The following is a 24668-nucleotide window of genomic DNA, read 5'->3' as shown; positions in this document are numbered from 1 at the left end:
AAGATAGAGTTACATCTTGTTTGCTTGAGGACAAGCAAAGTTCTAAGTTTGGGGTTGTGATAACAGTTGAAAAACTGTTATTTTCATGATTAAAATTGACACTAAAAGCAACCTTTACACTTAGAAACTAGCTTGAAATCATGCTTTTCTTCATGTTTTTAGAAATAAGAGAGCTGGACAGGTTTATGCTTGATTTCAGTGTTTTTGTGCAGGTTTTAAGGTGAATTTGGTGAAAGAAGTGAAGAAGGAGAGAGATGAAATCAGAAAAGACAACAAAAAGTGCAAAAAGGAGAAGCCGAAGTCACCGCTCAGCGGTAGTTTACCGCTGAGCGGCACTCAGGAGCTTGCGGGAGGTCCGCTGAGGGGCAAAATGGCCGCTGAGGGGAGAAAACAAGTCACGCACTCACCGCTGAGCGGTAGTTTACCGCTGAGCGGCACTCTGGAAGTCACGTGAGGTCCGCTGAGGGGCAAAATGGCCGCTGAGGGGAGAAAACAAGTCACGTACTCACCGTTGAGCGGTATTTTACCGCTGAGCGGCACTTTAATGGGCTTGGACTTGACTTTTTGTAATTTACGAATGATATATAAGCTTTAGGGTTTCCTAGGGTTAGGCATCTCTGGCTGGAACGAAGAAAGCACTCTCTCTTCCACCCCTTTGAAGGAGGATCTTGGATGCTGAGGCTTCCTCTTCACCTTTTTAGGGTTTATTCTTTCATTCTTTCATTGTAATTCATCTAGGTTCACCATGAATATGGTGAACTAAACTCTGTATGTTTGTTGGGGAATCAATGTAATCTTGTGAAACTCTCATATATGGAATCTGTTTTTACATCTTTTAATTAAGACTTATGCTTTCTTTCATCATTAGTTAGGGTTTTTCCTCTTTGCTTAATGCTTGCATTGTTTAACTCATTCGATGCATGATTATTGGTTTTGTCGATACGGGCACGTACGGGGAAGTCTAGATCCGGGGAATTTCTCCCAATTTTATATTGGTTGTCGTTAAGCTCCTGCACTTATGAACTGATCATTAGGAATGCTAGGAATTGTATGAACTCGTGATTAGGGAGAAGCCTTCTAGAAAGGTACATTAGAGAGTGGCATTAACAATGGTGATTTGATTGTTGAATTCCTAAAATATATGAGAGTGGATAAGATGAAATTGACCCCCAACAACATATCCATACATAAATTTCATTGAAAGTGTTTATCTTTTGCTTTTTGCCATTGATCAAAATTCATGCATACATATTTATTTTTTGTCTTGCATTTTAAACCCCAATTAATTCGGTTGTAAGTCTTAGTTAATTAAGAAATCACATAACTAAACTAGGCCGTGAGTCCTTTGGGAAGAACGATACTTGGTCTAACTAAGTTTATTACTTGAACGATTCGGTCATACTTGCCGATTGAAAACAAGTTTGTGACATCATATTTTGGTGTTCATAAATTTGTCCATCAAGTTTTTGGCGCCGTTGCCGGGGACTCGTGGTTTAACTGGTTAATTTGTGTGATTATTAATTATCTTTGACTTACTTTTTTATTTTATTTTTAAATTTCGAATTTTTATTTTATTTTTCTGTTTTTTATTTTTTTATTATTTTCTGAATATTATATCTTCTCTTATATCTTTTTGTGCTAACCAAATCTTTTCTAGGGTTTTGTGTTCTTGTGTATGCAGGAGGCAATTCGAACTAGGAGCAAGAAAACAACAGAACCTCTGCTTGAAGGATTAGAAGACAGTAGACGGAGGAGAAGAATCAGAACATCTAGAGAACTTTTCCCTCATCCGGAAACTCTGTTGCAACCATCACCACAAGGTTCTGACAATAGCACAGAAAATATGGAGAATAATAATATCAGAAGAACTCTTGCTGATTACACCAACATAGCTGGACCTCAACACTTTAATAGCATAGCTAGACCTAGAGTCAATGCAGCCAATATGGAGGTCAAACCAGCACTGATCCAACTGGTGAAGAGTAATCAATTTAATGGGTTATCTCATGAAAGCCCATATGAGCACCTTACTACATTTAATGAAATTTGCAACACAGTGAAAATCAATGGGGTGCCAGACGAAGCAATCAAACTTAGTTTGTTTCCTTTCTCATTGGGAGGCAATGCTAAGCTTTGGTTGAACTCTTTTCCAGAAGGAAGTTTCACAGAGTGGGAAGCAGTGGTAACAAAGTTTTTGAACAAGTACTTTCCACAATCAAAGGTGACAAAAGGCAAGCAAGAGATATCTTCATTTAAGCAGGGCATGGAAGAATCACTGGGGCATGCATGTGATAGATACAAAAGTCTGCTAAGAAAAACACCCACGCATGGCTTCATATCCCTTACGGGTGGTGTATGATTTGCAGCATACACTTGATGAAATCACCTATATGAGTGTCAAGTGGTGTCGCTTGCATGAGATCTTGGCATGATCTCTAGAGTACTCATGAATATTGAGCGTGTATATTGAAAAATATGTGGGCGATTGTTATAAAAAGGAGTGCTATAGTGTTGTTATACTAATATTGAAAAATATCTAAGCTGGTTTAGTTGTTCATGTTCCGCAAGAAACATTGGAATGTTGCAACTCCAAGTGGTCAAAACCACTCATCCGCAAGTCTCGCTCGGGATCATCCACGTTCAAAGAGTGGTTTCGCTCATTCGCAAGGCACGTAATTAGTTTCGGGAAGCTTCTTCCTCAAGATTTTTTTTCCTTGGATTACTCCTTTTCATGCTCTATAAATAGAGAACTTCATTTACTCCAAAATACATCATTAGAAACCACTCTTCTCTCATTCTCTCTTCTATTAGTTTCATTCTTTCTCTTTTCTTCTTTTTCTAAAATTATTCTGGGTTTATTTTGTACTTTTTTTAGAGATCCTTGCTAGTTTTGTGATCCTTAGAAATTATGAGAAGTTCTTGTTGTATCCTGGGGGCTTGCGCAATTCTGCGGATAAGTCCTTACGGACAGTGATCTACACGCTTCGGAAAATCCTATGTTCATGATCTTTGTTCTTTTATTGTCAGCTTCTACAACAAAAAATGCATAGGTATTTTTGTTAAGACAATATTTTTAAAGATTCTTTATTTTGAAACAATGTCTATTTAAAAGATTGTTTAGGATAACTCTACAATAATATCTTAAACCACATAGAAAACAAATCACTTTAAATAATATGATAAACAAATTATGCTAAACATTATAGTACACTGATTACGCTAAACATTATACTAAACATCTAATGTTTTAGATCTAATGTACGAATATAATTTTTTGTTTGTTGCATAATATCTCTTTTTATTTGTGCAATTCCTTTAAGGACAAATGCTATATTTAGTAGAATGTTAAGAGATATAAAGACATTCTAGGAATGTTTATTCAATGTTTTTTACCAATTCGTACATCGATATCCTTTGTAAAAGCACAATAGCATTTGACAACTAATTAAAGACTAAAACAACTCTCTCAAAGTCAATGGTCCAGAGTAACATTTTTTTTTAAATTGCTTATAAATTGAAGACCGCATGAAGAAGAAAACAAGGAATTAATTACACATACTCTTATTCTATCAAAATTCTTTGTTTTTGATAGTGTGTCGTCTAACTTTGAGAAAATATCTTTGTAACAAATCTTCTCATATCTACATTGTGTATCGATCATATCTTCTATAAGAAAACTTTTCATCTGTACTTGTTTTAAAAACACATTGTTATTTTTGGATAATCAATAGTGATTTAAAATACTTAATTTGTTTAATTCGAGATAAATTGTTAAAGTTAATAAAACTCTCTAAGAATGGTTAAAAGAAAAAAAAAATAAACACAACTCAAATTAAGTGAATCGGTATAAAAATGAGTTTTGATATGTTATCTTTTATTGTATTTTTAAATGTTTTAAAAAATCATTAGGTATTTAAGCCTGAAAAAATCATTAGGCATTTAAGCCTGTGTACATACAGTTTAATTCTTACAAACAACGTCTAGTATTATTTGGGAAAAATTTTCAAATTCTTTTTTTAAGGATTATTTGTGAAAAAATTTGAAACTCTGTTCAAATTCCCATTTCAACCTTGATCCAATAGGGGGTTGCAATGTCATGCTGCTAATACTATGCACACTCGACTGAAATGCAATATAATCTAAACAAATGGGAGTTAAATTTGAATTAGAATTTTTGAATTACTTTTATTGGATTTTGAAGTTCAGATATTTGAATTCCCTGCAGGCTACAGCTCCAGCAATGATGATATATATGTTCCTAACGTTTGGAAATATCGCCAATATATAACGTGGAAAGGTTGGTAACAAAAAGCAATCTAGTCCTTGTATAGAAACTTACAAGAAAGTTGAGGTCTAATGTCTTTTCCAATCTCCATTCTCATCACTTATGGGATTTAAAAATATATAAGCAATATAAGCAAGTCAGGATCATAAATCAACGGCAAATCTTCAGCTCCATTCATGAATGGAAAAAGCAAGAAATATAGAAATTCTTCTGTATGATAAATTACTTGACTCTAATGGGAAAAATTACATTAACAAAATCTCAGAGATTACATATCTTCTATCGTATACAGAAGAAAAAATATGATCCAGTGAAGCACAGCAACAAACTATAAGAAAACTTCATCTCTACGCATGGAAAGAAATAAGGTGAGCACTGCAATTCACACCTCAAAAGGGGAGAAACAGACAAAATAATAATAATAATAACAACAAAATTAACAACATTAACAATAAATCAGAAAAATTAACAGAAAAAAGTTAAAAAAAGAAAAAGAAAAAGAAAATCAACAAATTGTTAGAAATTATTAAAAAGAAAAGTTAAAAAATTTCAAGAATCTCCAAAATGAAATTGTTGCAGAGTGGGCAATTCCCTCTGCTAACCATAAGCTCCCTTGAACACATCCTGCAGAAAGTGTGGCCACATGGTATAAAAGAAGCAGCCTTATGCCTGACCATGCAAATACAGCAAGTGTGCTCCATGGAACCCCCTCCATCTCCATCTTCACCGTCATCATCTGCATCCTCATCAAAATCTTCCTCATCACTCAATATATACCTTGATCCTTCAAGCCCCATTTCCCTGTCAGTCTCCTCTAACAAGTCCATCAGCGACATCATCACCGGCGCCTGCTCCTCCTCCGCCTCCGCCTCCTGCGCCGCCGCTTCCGACGCCTCCTGCGCCGCAACCGCCTCCCTCGCTGACAGCGCCCTCCCCTCCCCCGGCTTCTCCCCGTCCTCCTCCCCATCCTCGTCGTCGAAGCTGTCGCGGAAGGTCACCACCCTCCCCCGCCGGTACGGCTCTGCCGTCGGCATGTTGGCCGAACTCCGCAACGAGAGCTGCGGCCGCAGGGTCCCGGCGGTGTTGTTGTCGGCGGTTTCGCCGGTGAAGCGGGTGGAGCCGCGGCGGCTAAACGTGGGGCGGATTGCCGGGGGTGCGGTGGCCGGAGGACCGGAGTCTTCGGTGGCGGGGTTGAGGTCCTCGACCTGGTGAGTCATGTAGTGCGATGACATGTCCGAGTCGGACTGAGTTGGAGATGGAGTCTGAGTCGGAGTTGGAGTCTGAGTCAGAGACTGAGTCGGAGTTGTAGTCTGAGTGGGGAATCGGACCGAGTTACGGCGACCAAACTGGGTAAAGATTCTACTATTCGGGTTAGGAATAGGAACATCCGAAGTAGGGATATGAATTGTGGATATCCAGGCAGACCCTGCGCGCTTTAGCCTAAGCTTGTCCTTGAAGGCTTTCCAAGATCTGCAATTACAGTTTTTTTTTTAAGAACTAGTTTTTGAAGAAAAATCCATATACATTAGCTCACACATAAGTTTATTTTTAATTTTTGAAAACAACTATTTTATTTTCTATTCCTATAAATATTAATAAAAAATTATCCAAACACATTGTTATTTATTAATTATAGAGTCTTAACATTTTAAGACAAATTTAAGTATTTTAAAATTAAGGCCCCTCTCTCGTACCATCATAACACAAACAAATTTCTCCAAGAGAATGAAATGAATTTAGATCATAGACAAATTAAAAATTTAAAGTATATAATTTCTTAAACAAATTAAGAAAATATACTTAGATGGAGAAAAAATTTTAAAGCTAAGGAAAAGAAGAACTAAGGAGCTTTAATATATACCTGCGATCCTTTTTGTTGGACTCGTCGTCTTTGATGATGTCAAGAAGGGTTCGGTTCTTAGGCGGTGGTGGTTCCCTGGGCGGCGTCGAGGAAGGTCTCTTCTGGTTCGCTAACACGTCGTCGAGGGTCAAGCCGGCTAGCACACGGGCTCGGCTGCTATCGGAACCTGACATTTCTTCATGTAGTGTTACCCTCCGGCGACCTTCTATCACACACATACACACAAATATGTTTCCCACTAACACACAATTTTGTTCGTTACGAATTCTATCAAACAATAACACAAACACCTATGCTTCAATTTGATTCAGGTACGCATCTACTCTTCCATACTTATTAATTATAGTGGAAGGAGAAACTTCGCATTCTTAATGCATGCATATTGGATTTACATTTTTAGGGTTCTATTCCATCTCCAGAGAAATGCAACTTTCTGTTTAATGGTGCTTAGATGGGTAATGTGTCAACATTTTTTTCTCCGTAAAACAGTCTTTTTCATGGAAAATGAAAGAAAGACAAAACGAAACAGCATAGAAACGTTTTTTTTGTATGTTCAATCGTTTTCTGGGCAGGGCAAATTGTAATGAAAAAAAAAAACAGAGAGAGAATAAACCTTGGATTGGTCCCCGTGCAAACTGAGAGAGAGAGGTCGCAGCTCTATACAAACAGTGCTATTTGTGAATTAATTGATTAGTTTATTCCTGCAAATGAAAAACAGTGAGTAATATGAAGAGGAACAGAATGATATATAGATGAATGAAAAAGTGATTAGAAATGAGAAATTAAGAAAGGATTCAATAGAAAGGGTGGTGGTGGTGGTGATGGTGGGGGAGGGACTCACAATGTCATTGCTTTTGTGATGATAAAGAATGCAGTAATGTTGTTGATGATGTCGTTGTAGCTGTAATGGATGTTATGATTTGTGACCTTGTATTGTATGTTGAGTAAAATTGCAAATTGGGATGCATGGTGTGAAGGGGAGAGATAAAGAAGAGAGTGTGTTGTGGAAGAGAATGTTGGGTTTTGGATAGAAAAACGAATTTCATGGGGAAGCACATCTCTCCCAACTTTGCGGGATGATCCTCTTGTAATCGATCTCTTCATAATACAGCCTTCACAACTTTATTATAGCCATAAACAAAGGGACTAGTGTTAAGTAATGTTTTATTTTATATTTCATAGAGAAAACACGGACAAAAAATAATGATCACAACTAATTTACTTAAAAAAATGGTTATAAAATATATATGCTCTATATTTATCAATATAGATAAGTGGCGTCTTATTATTACTACAACTGGGTAATGATACATGGATATTCTATTTTTTGTTTTACACCTACTTAATAATTTAAGAAGCATTAATTAAAGAAATAGATATATTAGATTTTTTTAAGTATTACATAGATGTAGACAAATCAAATAGTGTATATATTAGTTTGTAGAGAGATTATTATTTTGTCATTTCCTATCTAATTTACTCCTTATGATAGAAAATGCATTCGATTGACAAAGATTTTCATGCCGTGGTAGCGATTAATTACTTTTGTTTCATTTAGAACTAAATATATGAAAATAAATATGCAAACTTATGACTTTTAATTTTACATTCAAATGGGATAGAATGGCAACATAAAAATGTAAAAGATTAAATATATATAGTAATGTAAATTAAGATTTCTATTATCTCTATATTTGTTTTTCTCTTTTAATGTTTTTACGTAGAAATAAAAAGAATTCGATAAATACTTTTAATCCTAATAAAATAATTATATTTTTTTACCTTTTTATTTTTATATCAAAATAAATACATTATGTAAATTCATTAAACGTTAAATTAGAGGTATAATTGAAAAAAAAAATGGGAAAGCCCCAATCGTGGAAGATGGTTTGTCAACCACAAGATATTTTCCTTTTTAATCGAATGGTCTAGAATATTTTTTTCTATCTTTCTTTATATTTTATTTCTTCCATTGCTTTTTTCTCTGTACTCACCTTCCTCAATAAAGTAATGTTTCTTCCTCCTCTTCTCCACCTTAACTATCAGCAATGTCGTTAAGTAGAAAACTCCATGAAAACTGCCATATGATACTTACACAAGACACAAACACTATAACTACATAATAGTATTAAGATTTTCTTAAATATAAATTTAAATTCTTAACATAATAAATTCTTAACATTTTGCAGGAACACTGGACGTAACATGTGCATGTTGGATCAGGGCGAAAATTCTCCAGCTCATCTCATATGATGCGCAATTTAAAATAAAACTCAGTGACGGTGGATGTTCCTTGCTTTAGGAAAGAGGTATCTCTTTACGGCTCGGAGATGCACAACAAATCTTCCTGGAAGAATCTTGATTTGAGATCTTTCCAATTGCTTAAGCATCTTCCATCATCCAAAGAATGCTATGCCTGATTTCTGGTGACACCGAGTGGACCAACCAAGAAACCATCATGTTGTTGCATCTTTTCTAGGCGTTGTGAGAGGAATCTCCACGAGGTGACTCTTCAACAATTCCATCGATGAATTGAGATTTGTTCTTTGCGCTCAACGCATTCGCCATGGATTTGCTCCATGCGTGATAATTGGTTGAATCAAGAAGGGGTGAGACCAAGGAGGTGGCTGGACTCTTGCTGGGGTGAAGATACAAAAAGCTTGAAGGCTGATTATGTTCGTTAGCCATGGCAGAAGAGTAAAAAAGAGAAGAAGAAAAACCCTCATGAAAGCGAAAGAAGAAGAAGTAGAAACCACAATCTGATGTGCGCAACAAAGATCTTCAAAGGAAGAGCTATGATACCATCATAGAGGTATCGCAATAGTGAGAGGCAAAATATTGTCTTCATATTCACACTCATAGAGAAAAGTATTGAAAGCCATGAAGAAGAGAAAATGTGTATATTTCTAATGAATGTAGGAATTATTACAAAAAGATATAAGTCAATGCCTATATATATACAGAAGAAAGGAAAATAACGGGAAGCGGTTGAGTAGTGAGGCGGTGGTAGTTAGGATTGAGATATGACAGTTAAGCGGTGGAAGATTGGACCGATCAGTGAAAGGTAGACCCAAGTGATGGAATGGAGAACCGAGCGGTAAGGTGGAACCAAGTGGAACTGAGTGGTAGGAATTTAAGATTTTTAGTTTTGACAACATGTATACATGTGTGTACATGTACATGTATACATGTGTGTGTGTGTAACACACACACACATGTATACATGTACATGTACACATATACACACATGTATACATGTATGCATGTACATGTACACACATCTATACATGTACACACACACACACACACAAATATATATATATATATATATATGAGTTTGCTAACTTGCGTATGTCTATTTTTTTAGTTGGTACATTTTAGTAATGTGTACCGAGTTTTAATAAACAAAAATATGATCATATATTATGGATTCTAAGTTTTAAGGTTAAGGGTATTTGAATAATTTTCATTCTTAAAACTAAAAAAAAACCAAGAAATCCCAAAACCCTTACTCACCTCCCTTATTCCTCTCAACCCTTTCTCTTTCATCTCTCACTCCAACATTTTCTCTGTCATCTTATGGTAGTCCCAACTGAAAAAATCAGAAACACGACTGTTAAACAATGTTACAAAAAATGATTTTATAATGAGTTTTGATTTTATATTTTTGGTCTTATATAATTTTATCTAATTTTCACAAGCATAATGACATATGAAAGAATTGATAATTGACTTGGAAAAAAATCAGAAATACTCATTGTTAAACAATTTCTTACAAAAAATGATTTTATAATGAGTTTTCATTTTATAATTTTTGTATTATCTAATTTTATCTAATTTTCACAAGCATAATGACATCAAAGGAATTGGTAATTGGCCTGGAAAAAATCAGAAACACTCGTTAAACAATTTCTTACAAAAAATGATTTTATAATGAGTTTTCATTTTATAATTTTTGTCTTATATAATTTTATCTAGTTTTCACAAGCATAATAACATCCGAAAGAATTGGTAATTGGCCTAGAGGTTTTTTTTAGAAATGATGATTCAACATCTGCAAATGATGAAATTAGAGAGGTTAGTGAAGATGATGAAATTGAAGAGATATTGAATGAACCTTTGGCTGAAGGTGAATATGCCAATGACTCAACTCTTTACAAAGACAAATTATTTAACGGGGCGAGTGTTTCTGATTTTTTCACTTGGGGCTACCGTAAGGATGACAAAGAAAATGTTAAAGTGAGAGAGATGAAAGAGAAATGGTTGAGAGAAATGAGGGAAGTGAGTAAGGGTTTGAGGAAATAAAATTATTCAAATTCCCTTGACCTTAAAACTTAGAATTCATAATATATGAAAGTATTTTTGTCTACTAAATCCCGATACACTTTGCTAAAATGTACCAACTAAAAAAAGTTTTTGTATGTTAACAAACCCTATATATATATATATATATATATATATATATATATATATATATATATATATATATATATATATATATATATATATATGTTTTATTAACATACAAAAACTTTTTTTTAGTATATATATACGAACATATATATAATATATATATCTTTTATATATATATATAAAAGTTTTTGTATGTTAATAAAACACACACACACATATATATATATATATAGATGCATAAGCATTGCATACGATTGTTTTCAATTGATATATTTTAGCAATGTGTACCTGATTTTAGTAGACAAAAATACTTTCATATATTATGGATTCTAAGGTTTAAGGTCAAGGGTATTTGGATAATTTCAATTCTCAAAACTAAAAACAGACAAACAAGAAACCCCAAATCCTTACTCACCTCACATGCCTCATTCCTCTAAATCTTTTCTTTTTCATTTTTCTCACTCCAACCTTCTGTTTGTCATCCCTATAGTAGTTCTAATTAAAAAAATCAGAAACACCCACCTAACATTAATCTACCTTAATCTACCTTCCTTACTTATCCCATTTGTTTCTCTCTCATCTCCATCCTCTCTCTCACCCACACATTGCAACCCGCGATACCGCTATTTGTTATTCTTGCTCTGTTCATTCATTTGTTTTTCACTTTAATAACAAAATAATTGATGATATTGATGATGACTTTTTATTGGAGGATTGTGTTATAGCTTTTCCCTTCTGATTGTTATTAAATTTGTAAAAAACTAAAGTCTACAATAATTTCAAAACTAAAAAAAACAACAAGGAATCTCCCACGAAAAGACGTTAGCATCAACCCATAATAGTTGCAAAGCATTTAGTTTCTTAATACCAATTTTGATAAAATCATAGAAATGAAATGAGTAAGCACTAAATTATGAGCATGATGGTAACAAATTTATTAAGTTTAAATTCCAATTTGAAATTTTGTGCGTGTTGTTTTTCTTAATTTCACTTATGCATAAAATGATAAATCAGAATGACAACATCATGTTTATATTGACTAAACAAGTTGGAGATGTGAATTGTTTAAAATAAACTTACATGATCTGATTTACTTTGGAATGTAATTTTCTGGTCCAACTAAGAGCTAACAGGTTCATTATGACTAGTTTACTAATTTCTGGTTGATTTTTAATTAGTTGGTATATCAATGCAGTTCTTCTTGGAAACTACTCAATATTCTGCAATATGCTCAAATCTAGAAGATGTGTAATTTGTTAGAATATTTTTATTCTTTTTACAAAAATGAAATGAAAATATGTTTATCAATATTAAACATTCAAAAGGGAATGAGTAGTGATCTCTTTTCTGAATAAGAGGACAAAGTTAACCGCAATAGTTTTCTCTGTTCATAACTCTATTCAATAATTTTTCTTGTTAAATCATTTAGTATGATATGCAAGAGCTTCATTTTTTGCTGTGTTTTGACGTTGGTTATATGCAGGTAAAAAGTATATTCCGAAATATTGTTTTCAGCAAAAAATATGTTTTTAGAATTATTTTTAAAAGCAGACTTCAAAAATCCATTTTCTAGACAATGACTTATCCCTTCCGGAATCCCCTTTCCACATAATGGTTTTTTTCTTCTGAAAAATATTCCCGAACTACTTAATAGCCAAAATATCAACAAAGGAGTTGTTATAAGGAATACAAATTAAAATTTTTAGTGAAAGAAATATTTAACAAAGTGATGGTTTTATAAGGAAAGAACAATATTATATGTCATGTAAGACATTTCTATAATCTAGCACTTAAACAAATTTGGATAAGGACACACATAATATATGTTGGCAATTTATATATAATTGTTATTTAGTTATGCATGACAAACCTTCTATATATAATCTTTTGAATAAAACTGTTGGGAATGGAGTATCACTAGTACAAAAACAGCGTACAACATCGAATATTTTGGGCCTTTCACGTCGAATTTGAGAACGACGTCATATCGGGAGACATTAAATTGATGTCGAATTTTATCAATAAACGACGTTAATAATTTTTTTTTATATTTTTAATTAATTGTAATCTTTTTTACAACTCTATGAGACTTGTAAAGCAAAAAAACAACAAATTTCAGTTTTTGGTATTTTGTAAATCATGAACTATGAACGTGTAATATAATATCAACAATAAACAACAATGACAAACAACAAACAAGTTCAATCAAACAACAACAACAAACAAGTTCAACCAAACAACAACAACAAACACTACAAAAACAAAGGGCATTATCGACGGCCCACGTCCATCGGAAACAGCAAAAAAGCCGTCGATAATGCCTATTATCGACGGATTAGGGACGACCAATTGACCGTCGATAAATCGTTTGTCACTAACCATTACCGACGACCTTTGCTCTTCGGTAATTACCGAAGGGCAAAAGCCTTCGGTAATTACCAAAGGCCAAAGACTTTCGGTAATTACCAAAGGCCAAAGACTTTCGGTAATTATGAAAGGGCAAAGGCCGTCGGTAATTACCGAAGAGCAAAAGCCTTCTATAATTACCGAAGCACAGAGGCCCTATTTTCCTTCCACTAGTTTAGATTATGAAATTTTTCATGACATCAAATCAAACTAACCACTGATATTTTTACTGGAGAAGGATAGTTGAAAACAAGATATCAAATGATATTGCATAATATATTTGTAGTGTTTTACATAAGATACTTGCTGCCACAACACTACAACTTCTTACACTTCAGTACATAGGAAAAGCATTTAAATTCTACTTCTAAATAAGAAAACAGCTCAAAAGGCATTACACTATGCACATTTCGAAGTTTCTCAGCACCAACTTCTGCAAAGACAAAGCTAATTCCATTGCATCATTTTCATTGTTATAGGGAAAGTACAATGATATATGATTATCTTCAAAGAGACCCAGCTGATTTGGGCTCTGAAAAACCTGTGACATTTTGGAAAGTAATTGAAGACTTGTTAAATCCTTCCCATCCTTTTATAAAACAAGTGTTTCATCCCTTCCTTGTAGCCAAATTGCAACATCTGCACCAAAAAAACTCACTTATATAAAAAGAGAAAGTAAAAGTGTTCCCAAATCCTTCAACATTTTAATTAATACCAAAATCTATAGCTTTAATTTTTTTTTCGTTTATTATACGTTTATTAATACCAAAATAATTATAAGAACATAATGTAATATATAATACTTTATTAGTAGCAGAACCTGTTAAAGATTATGAAACTTTAAGTTCATCAAATAAAAATCCAAACAACTTTACTCCAATCACATGATTTTGGAATAAAAAATTAGTTAATCATTTTCAGTAGTGAAAAGAGACCTAATACAATTTTTAATAAAACCTTGAGACTTAATATATATATATATATATATATATATATATATATATATATATATATATATATATATATATATATATATATATATATATATATATATATATATATATATACGAGTTTTGTTTTCCTTATCTATCATAAATTTTTTTATTTTTATCAATGTAAAACTTTGAACAGAGAGAAGTTAAACACATATATACCAAATCATGCCACATTTTCCTTCTTCAATCATGCCACGTTTTCCTTCTCACTCCATCTAAACTCCCACCCTTCTTTTCAAATTAAACACACCAAGCATAGTCAATTTATTGAACTTTGAGATGTCCATTTTGTTTTCAAGTGAAGAGGATTGGAACCAGGAAGAATGTGAGAAACTTTATTTCAAATAAATACTGAGGGCGCAAGTGTAATTTATTTAAGATAAAAGAGACTACATAAACCCAAATATCCTAACAAGTAGCACTTTAGTAATTGATAGTAGTCAGACATAAAATGCAAATGCAAAATAGATGTGCCCATGCACACAAGTTATTGTAAATTTCTCAACTAATTAAACATTAAAAAACAAGGAACAATAGTTACCTTGAACAATTTGACAAAGCAATTGCAACAACACTCAGTAGCTTGCATGCCTTTAGTGCATCAAGAACAACACTGCTTACACTTTTAGGAGAAATCACCTAGTGTTGTGCAAGGCAATGAGTGTTTTCTTAGTGAAAGCATTAAATTTTCAACGAAAGGCTAACATTAAGGGTATAATGTTCGTGGTACCTCTAGATTGTATAGTGTCGGTCCCTTCCTAATTTTGCCAGAAATATCGTAATGGGAACCATGGCATGGACAAAACCATCTGCCAAAGTAACCAGCATTTGGCAAGGGAATGCAACCCAGATGTGTGCACACCACAATCACAATAAGCCACTCAGGGTTCTTTACTCTCTTAGCATCCTGCTGGGGATCACGAAGAGATGCAATATCAACACTATTTGCCAGCTTAATATCATCTTTTGTTCTGCGCTTGATGAATACTGGTTTTCCACGCCACTTAACAGTCACAATAGTGCTTGGCTCAATGCTGGAGAGATCAACTTCAAGTGAAGCCAGGGCAAGAACATCCTTACTTGCTGACATGCTGAGCACAAACTTGAGGACAAGGAGACGAATCAAGGAGGCATAAACAAACCTAACACCAGTTGTAAGACCTGGAAAATTAAATCCAAGACCCCACCTGTCAAATCCCATTAATTACTCCCAAAACCCTGCTCAGGTGCCTTAAAAACGCACTCACAAACTCTAACGCACCCTTGCCAAGTGTCAAAATGGAACATTCTGAAGTCAGTAAGTGGAGGGCAGGTGTCAACAGAAGAGCGCACGACCGTTTGGATGTGGGGCAAACAAAAATGATTTCTGAAAAAAACCTGCCACACTCTTCTGCACGCACCGTCTTCCTCCCCAAAATTCTGAATATCCATTTTCTCCTTCTTCTCTCTAGAACATTTCCATCTTCTCTCTACCGTAACTCATTTTCCTTTTCTCCGATCAAATTTCAGAGACCGTAGAAGAGATCCCGACATCCTAAGCTTTCCATTAAACCGAACAAGTTCAAGTTTGAAGCTGGTAAGTTTCTTCCCTTAGTCTTTCGTTCTTAGGTTTCATGCAAAACCAAACCTGGTTGCATGCATTCACTTTGTCTGAATCAAATCTTGATTCTGTAAATTGTTTTAGTTCACAAGAGTTGAGTGACCTTGAGGGTAAAAGTTGTAGTGGACGAACCAAGAACATACGTTAGGACGTTTCAGTCACGAATCCAGGTAAGGGAAGCTTATTTGATTTAATTGATACTGTATGTTTTATGAACGATCGCTGTTATAATGAATGAATATGGTATGTGTTGGTTGACATATATGCTGATGGTTGATAAGTATGGATGATTAATGTGAATCGTATAAAGTTTGTAAATTTATATTTGATATGAAGTTATAAAGTATGAGCTGATATGTTGAAACTTGAGATTAGAAATAGATGAAAAGCTGAAATATGAAATCCTCACTATGATAATATACGTTCGTCATCAAACGGTCTTATACTGTTCGGTTTTCTAGTAAAGTGCCTAAAAAGGAATTCTTTCATTTGGAAGGAATTCTGATCGAGAAGGAACGTCCTGTAAAATACTATGTTTGAGCGTTCGGCTCAGCCTAGTAGTACCCGTATATCTAAAATAAAGTAATAATACATTTCTATCCTTATACTTTAAAATTAGTAACGCTCGGTCTTATACCAAGCGTTCGTCATAAGTAGCGCTCGGTCATACACCTAGCGTTCGTCCTAAATAGTGCTCAGTCTTATACCAAGCGCTCGTATTATTGTATAGTAAACCTTGATAAAATAGCGTTCGTTCAACTGTAATAATATATTTTTCCATGTTCGGTCATTTACTGGCATCGGACTTCCGTATGCGAATTACTCCAAAGATAGTTCTAAATATTCTTGGCTCTTCTTCTTACATTGGATTCGGTCTAAGGTCTTCATAATAAAATTTTCTCTAAGTACCAGTGTAAATTCAAACGAGTTAGTTCATTTAACTGACCGCGTAGAAAGTAACGTCCGTTACAGATTTCTTAGTTCATTCAGTCCATTTTCTTATCGTTCGTCCTCGTTCTTCAGAGGGCTGAACGTTCGTTATTTTATGTCTTTGAAACTAAAGATGAAAATGATAATAGAGTATAAGATTTTAAAGGGTGATTATGATATGGATTGATTATACGATTATGGATTTTGGACGAGCGTTCCAGGGAGGAACGACTCATATATATTGAATATTGGATTTGGTAAAGTATGACTGTGGTTATGCTAATGCTGGCAGTCCATCCTGATGTTCCGTGAGTACTCATCCTCACGTAGAGGGGGTAAGTCATGTGTGGGAACGGCAAGAGGTCCTAGTCCTTAGGGGTACTTTGGATAGGGCTAACCTCGAGTGGCAGCTGTTGAGTGTATCCCAGTTTCTACATCACTCGGGTGCAAGGACGCCTGTAGCTACACAGATTCATACAGTCCGGACGGTCTGTCTAGTGATAGATTTAGTATGATTATACATGTTGAACTATATGCTTGTGTGTTGTTTGTAATGTTTAAGTTAAATGTTGATGTATGAATTAAATTACATAAGCTTACCCTTCGTTTTCCTTGTGTTGTCTGTTGTCCTTGTACGTTCGTCCTGTCGTTGCAATGATCATCCTTGTGGATGTGAGCAGAAGGCGAGGCTATTTTGGAGGATGTTCTTGAAGAGGAGAACTTGGTCGACGTGGAAGTTAAAGCCGAGCCATAGAGCGTCCGGCTGTTTAGTTGATAGTTAGTTGTTTTTAGTTTTGACGTTCGATTATTGATTTTTGTAAAATCGTTCGTTCTGAATTTTCAATACATCTGTAATATGTATTTAGTCGTGTACTTTAAGCCGTTCAGCTTTTGGACCTCAATTTTAGCGTAAGACTGCATTGCTTAACTGTTTAATGTAATTAATTCTATTATATGGTGATTACTGTATTTTGGGATGTTACATTGGTGGTATCAGAGCAGTTTTGTTCTTTTAAGGACACTATAGGTTATGAGTGCACTATGTTTTTGCTGTGTGTTTAATGAGTTAATTTTTCAACTCTTTGAACATGACTAACGCTCGTTTTTCTCTGTTTCCAGAGAACAAATGGCACCTAGACTCCCTCCTCCACCACAGCCCAATGAACCTGATGCGCTCAACAACACTAGGTTGTTGGAATCAGTAATTGATAGACTACAACAACAAAACACTACATTAATGGAGCTGAACGCAGCTGCTCTACAGAGTTTGAAGGCCGCTCGCGCCAACTCTGAGGCAACCCAGAGGCAGTTGATGGAAATTATCGCTGCCACCAGAGGCACACCAGGAGCGTCCTCTTCCAACGCTAACCATCCAACCGAGTGGAGCTTGGAGAGTTTTCTGCAACACCATCCGGCCAAATTCAGTGGGAAGTGCCTCCCTGATGAGGCAGATCAGTGGCTAAGAGACATGGAGAGGATTTTCAACGCCAAGAGATGCCCGGATGAAAACAGGTTGGCGTTCACTGAGTACTTGCTGACCGGAGAAGCAAGCCATTGGTGGGCGAGCATGAGAGCCATTTTGACGGACGCCCAAAATCCCATCACGTGGGAAGTGTTTCGGAGCAAATTTTATGAAGAATATTTCCCTGACAGCGTCAGTTTTGCAAAGGAGGTAGAATTTCTTCAGCTGGTACAAGGTGGGATGTCTATATCGGAGTATACCAACAAATTCAAGCATCTCGTCCGTTTCAATACGATGGCCACCAGTGAAGAGTGGCAGTGTAGGAAGTTTGAGAACGGACTGCGGAGTGATCTGAAGGTATTGATTTCCAGTTTATGCATCCGGTCATTTCCCGCTATGGTTGAGAGAGCCAAGGTATTAGAGAAGAATATGGCAGAAGCGGAACGACACAAGAAGCAACAACAGGTAGTTAGGGGGCCAACCGTATCAAGAGGCAACGTTAATCAGAGGAGAATCCCTTACGCTCGTCCAAATCAACCATCTAATGCAAGCGGGTCTCAAGCATTGGTTCCTGCCGGACAGTCTGGGCAGCACGGAAACGTTACTTGTTTCCAATGTGGAGGACCACACTACCGTTCGTCATGTCCTCAGTTAGTGGGAGGAAAACACTGCACCCGTTGTGGACGGAATGGGCACTTGGAGAATGAGTGCAACATGGGTGGACGTGTAGTGATGAGGCCACCAAATACTGGAAGGAATCAACCGAGAGGTGGCAGAGCTCAAGCAGTGGGACGAGTGTATGCTATAACTGGAGCGGAAGCAACAAGCTCAGGTAATCTTATCATTGGTGAATGCTTGCTGTATGGAATATCATGTCGTGTGCTGTTTGATTCTGGGGCGACTCACTCCTTCATCTCGAAGGCGTGTGTTGAAAAATTGGGAATAATTGAGAGGGAGATGCAGTTCGACTTGGTGGTGTCAACCCCAACGGCTGGAGAGATTAGGACGTCTACTGTATGCATTAGAGGTCCTATTGTGGTTGAGGGGCGTAGTTATAAGGTGAACTTGATCTATTTACCTTTAAAGGAGTTAGAAGTGATTTTAGGAATGGATTGGTTGGCTACCAATCGCATTCTCATAGACTGTGGTAAGAAGAAGTTAATTTTTCCGGATGAAGAAGAAGAAGAATTATCAGTGACGCTCGACCAACTGAAAGAAGACATTATGGAGGGCGCCAGCTGTTTCCTGATTATGACGCACGAAGATCAGGAATTCGGAAGATTGGAGCAAGAACGATCGTCCAGTAGTGACAATAAGGGACGATCGGTTGTGGATGAATTCCCGAACGTTTTTCCGGAAGAAATACCTGGACTTCCCCCTCCTCGTGAAGTTGAATTCACCATTAATTTGGTGACGATGGCAGCACCCATCTCTGTTCAGCCTTATCGAATGTCGCCTGCTGAGTTGGTTGAACTTAAAACGCAGATTGAAGAATTGATGGATAAGCAATTCATCAGGCCGAGCGTATCACCCTGGGGAGCGCCTGTACTCTTAGTGAAGAAGAAAGATGGCAGCTCTCGGCTGTGTATAGATTATAGGCAATTAAACAAGCTGACCATTAAGAACAAGTACCCATTACCAATGATAGATGATTTGTTAGATCAACTACATGGGGCCACAATGTTCTCGAAAATTGATTTGAGATCTGGATATCATCAAATCAGAGTTAAGGAGGAAGACATCCAGAAGACAGCATTCAGATCTCGTTATGGACATTATGAGTACGTGGTGATGCCATTCGGAGTAACGAACGCCCCAGCAGTGTTCATGGAATATATGAATCGCATCTTCAGGCCGTACTTGGACAAGTTTGTGGTCGTCTTCATAGATGATATTCTCATCTACTCCAAAACCCAGGACGAACATGAGGAACACTTGAGAATTGTACTTGGCGTACTGAGGGAGAAGAAGTTGTACGCCAAGTTATCAAAATGTGAGTTCTGGATGAAGGAAGTTCAGTTTTTGGGGCACGTGGTATCGGCTGGAGGTATCTCGGTAGATCCAACTAAGGTACGAGCGGTATTGGAATGGGAGAGTCCCCGTTCGGTCACTGAGGTTCGTAGCTTTGTGGGGCTTGCGGGCTACTACAGACGTTTTATTGAAGGATTTGCTAAGATAGTGGCTCCGCTAACTCAGTTGACCCGGAAAGATCAGCCGTTCGCATGGACCGATCGGTGTGAAGCGAGCTTCCAGGAGTTGAAAGTGAAATTGACGAGCGCTCCAGTTTTGATTATTCCAGACACAGCCAAACCGTTCGAGGTATACTGCGATGCTTCTCACCAAGGTTTGGGTTGTGTGCTGATGCAAGAGAAGCGAGCGGTAGCGTATGCGTCTCGTCAGTTGAAGATTCACGAGAGAAACTATCCTACGCACGACCTGGAGTTGGCAGCGGTCGTCTTCGCCCTGAAGATTTGGAGGCATTTCTTGTATGGATCCACATTCCAAGTCTTCAGTGATCACAAGAGCCTCAAATATCTATTTGATCAGAAAGAGTTGAACATGAGGCAGAGACGTTGGCTGGAGTTCTTAAAAGATTATGACTTTGAACTGCTTTATCATCCGGGAAAAGCTAATGTAGTGGCGGACGCCCTAAGCAGAAAACCAGTTCATGTCTCGGTTATGATGGTGAAAGAACTCAGTCTAGTGGAGAGCTTTAGAGATCTAAGGTTGCAGTTCGAGTTGGAACCGAACAACATCAAATGCTGTAACCTTAGAATATCTAGTAACGTTTTTGACCGAATCAAGATGAAGCAACGAGAGGATGAAGACCTGGTAAAAATTTTGAACACGCTCGGTTCAGATCAAGCTAAAGGATTCAATACTGGAACGGACGACCTATTACGTTACATGGGTAGGACGTGCGTTCCAAACGATGGAGATTTGAAGCGGATTGTTTTGGAGGAAGGGCATCACAGTCGTCTTAGCATACAACCTGGTATGACTAAGATGTATCAAGACCTCCGACAATCATTCTGGTGGCCTGGAATGAAGAATGATGTCGCTCGTTTTATGGCATCATGTCTGACTTGTCAACGAGCAAAGGCTGAACACCAGAGACCAGGCGGTTTGCTTCAGCAGTTGGAGATTCCTAAATGGAAGTGGGACAACATCTCCATGGATTTCGTAACCCATCTACCCCGCACGGTCAGAAATCATGATTCAATTTGGGTGATCGTAGATCGGCTAACGAAGAGCGCCCACTTCCTGGCAGTCAACTTGAAGATGTCGATGACCAACTTAGCTAAGTTGTACATCAAGGAGATTGTTCGTTTGCATGGAGTCCCTTCAAGCATCATTTCTGACCGAGACACGAGATTCACATCTCGGTTTTGGCAATCTTTGCAAGGAGAATTGGGAAGCAAGCTGCAGATGAGTTCAGCTTATCACCCTCAGACGGACGGCCAGTCTGAACGGACCATCCAAACGCTCGAAGATTTACTGAGGACGTGCGTCCTAGATCACTTAGGCGCTTGGGATGAAGTCTTGCCGCTAGTAGAATTCACGTACAACAACAGTTTTCAGTCTAGCATCGGAATGGCGCCGTTTGAAGCTCTCTATGGTAGGAAGTGCCGAACGCCACTTTGTTGGTTCCAAGAAGGAGAGAACGTGCTAACTGGACCCGAACTTATCCAGCAAACGACTGAGAAGGTGAAGCTAATACAAGAAAGATTGAAGACGTCACTTAGCAGACAGAAGTCCTATGCGGATAGACGAAGAAGACCCTTGGAGTTCGCCTCAGGAGATCATGTGTTCCTTCAACTAAATCCGATCACTGGGGTAGGCAGAGCCGTTCGTCCAAAGAAGCTACCTCCCAAGTTTGTCGGACCTTACCAAATTCTGAGAAAGGTTGGATCAGTGGCGTATGAACTAGCTTTACCACCTCAACTGTCGAACCTTCACCCAGTCTTTCATGTTTCCCAACTCCGGAAGTACATAGCCAACCCTTCTCATATATTGGAGTTGGAAGACGTTCAACTTCACCAAGACCGAACGCTGGAGTTGCAACCAGTTCGTGTGGAAGACAGCCGCACCAAGTACTACAAAGGAAAAGACGTTCGTGTGGGGCAAACAAAAATGATTTCTGAAAAAAACCTGCCACACTCTTCTGCACGCACCGTCTTCCTCCCCAAAATTCTGAATATCCATTTTCTCCTTCTTCTCTCTAGAACATTTCCATCTTCTCTCTACCGTAACTCATTTTCCTTTTCTCCGATCAAATTTCAGAGACCGTAGAAGAGATCCCGACGTCATAAGCTTTCCATTAAACCGAACAAGTTCAAGTTTGAAGCTGGTAAGTTTCTTCCCTTAGTCTTTTGTTCTTAGGTTTCATGCAAAACCAAACCTGGTTGCATGCATTCACTTTGTCTGAATCAAATCTTGATTCTGTAAATTGTTTTAGTTCACAAGAGTTGAGTGACCTTGAGGGTAGAAGTTGTAGTGGACAAACCAAGAACATATGTTAGGACGTTTCAGTCACGAATCCAGGTAAGGGAAGCTTATTTGATTTAATTGATACTGTATGTTTTATGAACGATCGCTGTTATAATGAATGAATATGGTATGTGTTGGTTGACATGTATGCTGATGGTTGATAAATGTGAATCGTATAAAGTTTGTAAATTTATATTTGATATGAAGTTATAAAGTATGAGCTGATATGTTGAAACTTGAGATTAGAAATAGATGAAAAGCTGAAATATGAAATCCTCACTATGATAATATACGTTCGTCATCGAACGGTCTTATACCGTTCGGTTTTCTAGAAAAGTGCCTAAAAAGGAATTCTTTCATTTGGAAGGAATTCTGATCGAGAACGAACGTCCTGTAAAATACTATGTTTGAGCGTTCGGCTCAGCCTAGTGGTACCCGTATATCTAAAATAAAGTAATAATACATTTCTATCCTTATACTTTAAAATTAGTAACGCTCGGTCTTATACCAAGCCTTCGTCATAAGTAGCGCTCGGTCTTACACCTAGCGTTCGTCCTAAATAGTGCTCGGTCTTATACCAAGCGCTCGTATTATTGTATAGTAAACCTTGATAAAATAGCGTTCGTTCAACTGTAATAATATATTTTTCCATGTTCGGTCATTTACTGGCATCGGACTTCCGTATGCGAATTACTCCAAAGATAGTTCTAAATATTCTTGGCTCTTCTTCTTACATTGGATTCGGTCTAAGGTCTTCATAATAAAATTTTCTCTAAGTACCAGTGTAAATTCAAACGAGTTAGTTCATTTAACTGGCCGCGTAGAAAGTAACGTCCGTTACATATTTCTTAGTTCATTCAGTCCATTTTCTTATCGTTCGTCCTCGTTCTTCAGAGGGCTGAACGTTCGTTATTTTATGTCTTTGAAACTATAGATGAAAATGATAATAGAGTATAAGATTTTAAAGGGTGATTATGATATGGATTGATTATACGATTATGGATTTTGGACGAGCGTTCCAGGGAGGAACGACTCATATATATTGAATATTGGATTTGGTAAAGTATGACTGTGGTTATGCTAATGCTGGCAGTCCATCCTGATGTTCCGTGAGTACTCATCCTCACATAGAGGGGGTAAGTCATGTGTGGGAACGGCAGAAGGTCCTAGTCCTTAGGGGTACTTTGGATAGGGCTAACCTCGAGTGGCAGCTGTTGAGTGTATCCCAGTTACTACATCACTCGGGTGCAAGGACGCCTGTAGCTACACAGATTCATACAGTCCGGACGGTCTGTCTAGTGATAGATTTAGTATGATTATACATGTTGAACTATATGCTTGTGTGTTGTTTGTAATGTTTAAGTTAAATGTTGATGTATGAATTAAATTACATAAGCTTACCCTTCGTTTTCCTTGTGTTGTCTGTTGTCCTTGTACGTTCGTCCTGTCGTTGCAATGATCATCCGTGTGGATGTGAGCAGAAGGCGAGGCTATTTTGGAGGATGTTCTTGAAGAGGAGAACTTGGTCGACGTGGAAGTTAAAGCCGAGCCATAGAGCGTCCGGTTGTTTAGTTGATAGTTAGTTGTTTTTAGTTTTGACGTTCGGTTATTGATTTTTGTAAAACCGTTCGTTCTGAATTTTCAATACATCTGTAATATGTATTTAGTCCTGTACTTTAAGCCGTTCGGCTTTTGGACCTCAATTTTAGCGTAAGACTGCATTGCTTAACTGTTTAATGTAATTAATTCTATTATATGGTGATTACTGTATTTTGGGATGTTACACCAGTTAGGACAAAGTAGGCAAATGCCCTTTTGATTGGATCACCATGAGCAAATCGCTCGTGGTTGTGTTCATCATATATACTTTTAGAAGAAGGATTTTTAACAGCCGCAACAGTTGCAGGAATTTCATGAATAAGGCTGTTTTCTTTAGAATCAGTAGCATAACCTGGACAAGATAAACATAAACCAATTAACCCATGAAAAAGTAAGCCTTAAAACTAAGAGCATAACCCAAAGAATCAACAAATGCACAAAGCTCAATTAAAACTACAAAACCAAAAACCCTAAATTAACATAGCATACAACAGCATATTAGGCCAACTGTAACACACAAATCTTCTTAAGGAATAACAAATTCAAGAATACTTTGCAAGAAATTATTCATCTAGTGACACAAGAGTGGTAATGTCATCAGAAAGAAACTAAACTTCCCTCATAGA

The 24668-nt window shown here is 36.9% G+C and overlaps 3 protein-coding genes across 3 annotated transcripts; 1 reads left to right on the top strand and 2 right to left on the bottom strand.

The window, feature by feature from the left end:
* Positions 1–4546: 4546 nt before the first annotated feature.
* LOC124846204 (uncharacterized) lies at positions 4547–7231 on the bottom strand. The gene is made up of 3 exons (XM_047323421.2): positions 6988–7231; positions 6147–6847; positions 4547–5755 (listed from the first exon to the last, which is right to left on the bottom strand). The coding sequence occupies exons 2-3, from the start codon at positions 6362–6364 to the stop codon at positions 4825–4827; spliced, it is 1149 nt and encodes a 382-aa protein (XP_047179377.2). The 5' UTR covers positions 6365–6847; positions 6988–7231; the 3' UTR covers positions 4547–4824.
* Positions 7232–13772: 6541 nt separating this feature from the next.
* Positions 13773–15161, bottom strand: LOC148197580 (cytochrome b-c1 complex subunit Rieske-4, mitochondrial-like). The gene is made up of 3 exons (XM_088115578.1): positions 14691–15161; positions 14502–14599; positions 13773–13785 (listed from the first exon to the last, which is right to left on the bottom strand). Exons 1-3 carry the CDS (start codon positions 15159–15161, stop codon positions 13773–13775), a joined length of 582 nt encoding a protein of 193 aa, XP_087971704.1.
* Positions 15162–17616: 2455 nt separating this feature from the next.
* On the top strand, positions 17617–20936 carry LOC124822251 (uncharacterized). Its single transcript, XM_088115577.1, has 4 exons — positions 17617–19476; positions 19870–20403; positions 20500–20784; positions 20868–20936. The coding sequence occupies exons 1-4, from the start codon at positions 17617–17619 to the stop codon at positions 20934–20936; spliced, it is 2748 nt and encodes a 915-aa protein (XP_087971703.1).
* Positions 20937–24668: the final 3732 nt, after the last annotated feature.

This window comes from Vigna umbellata, chromosome 5, assembly GCF_029865625.1.
Source record: "Vigna umbellata cultivar VRB3 chromosome 5, Vumbellata_1.0, whole genome shotgun sequence".
Lineage (NCBI taxonomy): Eukaryota > Viridiplantae > Streptophyta > Magnoliopsida > Fabales > Fabaceae > Vigna > Vigna umbellata.
Note: the sequence above shows the minus strand (reverse complement) of the source record. Positions and strands in the feature narration are given on the sequence as shown.

Bases quoted from the DNA above. Each gene is read 5' to 3' on its own strand.
- LOC124822251 (XM_088115577.1), top strand. From the start codon at position 17,617: ATGGCACCTAGACTCCCTCCTCCACCACAGCCCAATGAACCTGATGCG. The intron at 20,404-20,499 runs GTCGTCTTCGCC...CTATTTGATCAG, and splicing joins ACGACCTGGAGTTGGCAGCG to AAAGAGTTGAACATGAGGCA. The intron at 20,785-20,867 runs GTAAAAATTTTG...TTACATGGGTAG, and splicing joins AACGAGAGGATGAAGACCTG to GACGTGCGTTCCAAACGATG.
- LOC148197580 (XM_088115578.1), bottom strand. From the start codon at position 15,161: ATGGGATTTGACAGGTGGGGTCTTGGATTTAATTTTCCAGGTCTTACA. The intron at 14,600-14,690 runs GTACCACGAACA...GCACAACACTAG, and splicing joins CGACACTATACAATCTAGAG to GTGATTTCTCCTAAAAGTGT.
- LOC124846204 (XM_047323421.2), bottom strand. From the start codon at position 6,364: ATGTGTGTGATAGAAGGTCGCCGGAGGGTAACACTACATGAAGAAATG. The intron at 5,756-6,146 runs GTATATATTAAA...CTGTAATTGCAG, and splicing joins TCCAACAAAAAGGATCGCAG to ATCTTGGAAAGCCTTCAAGG.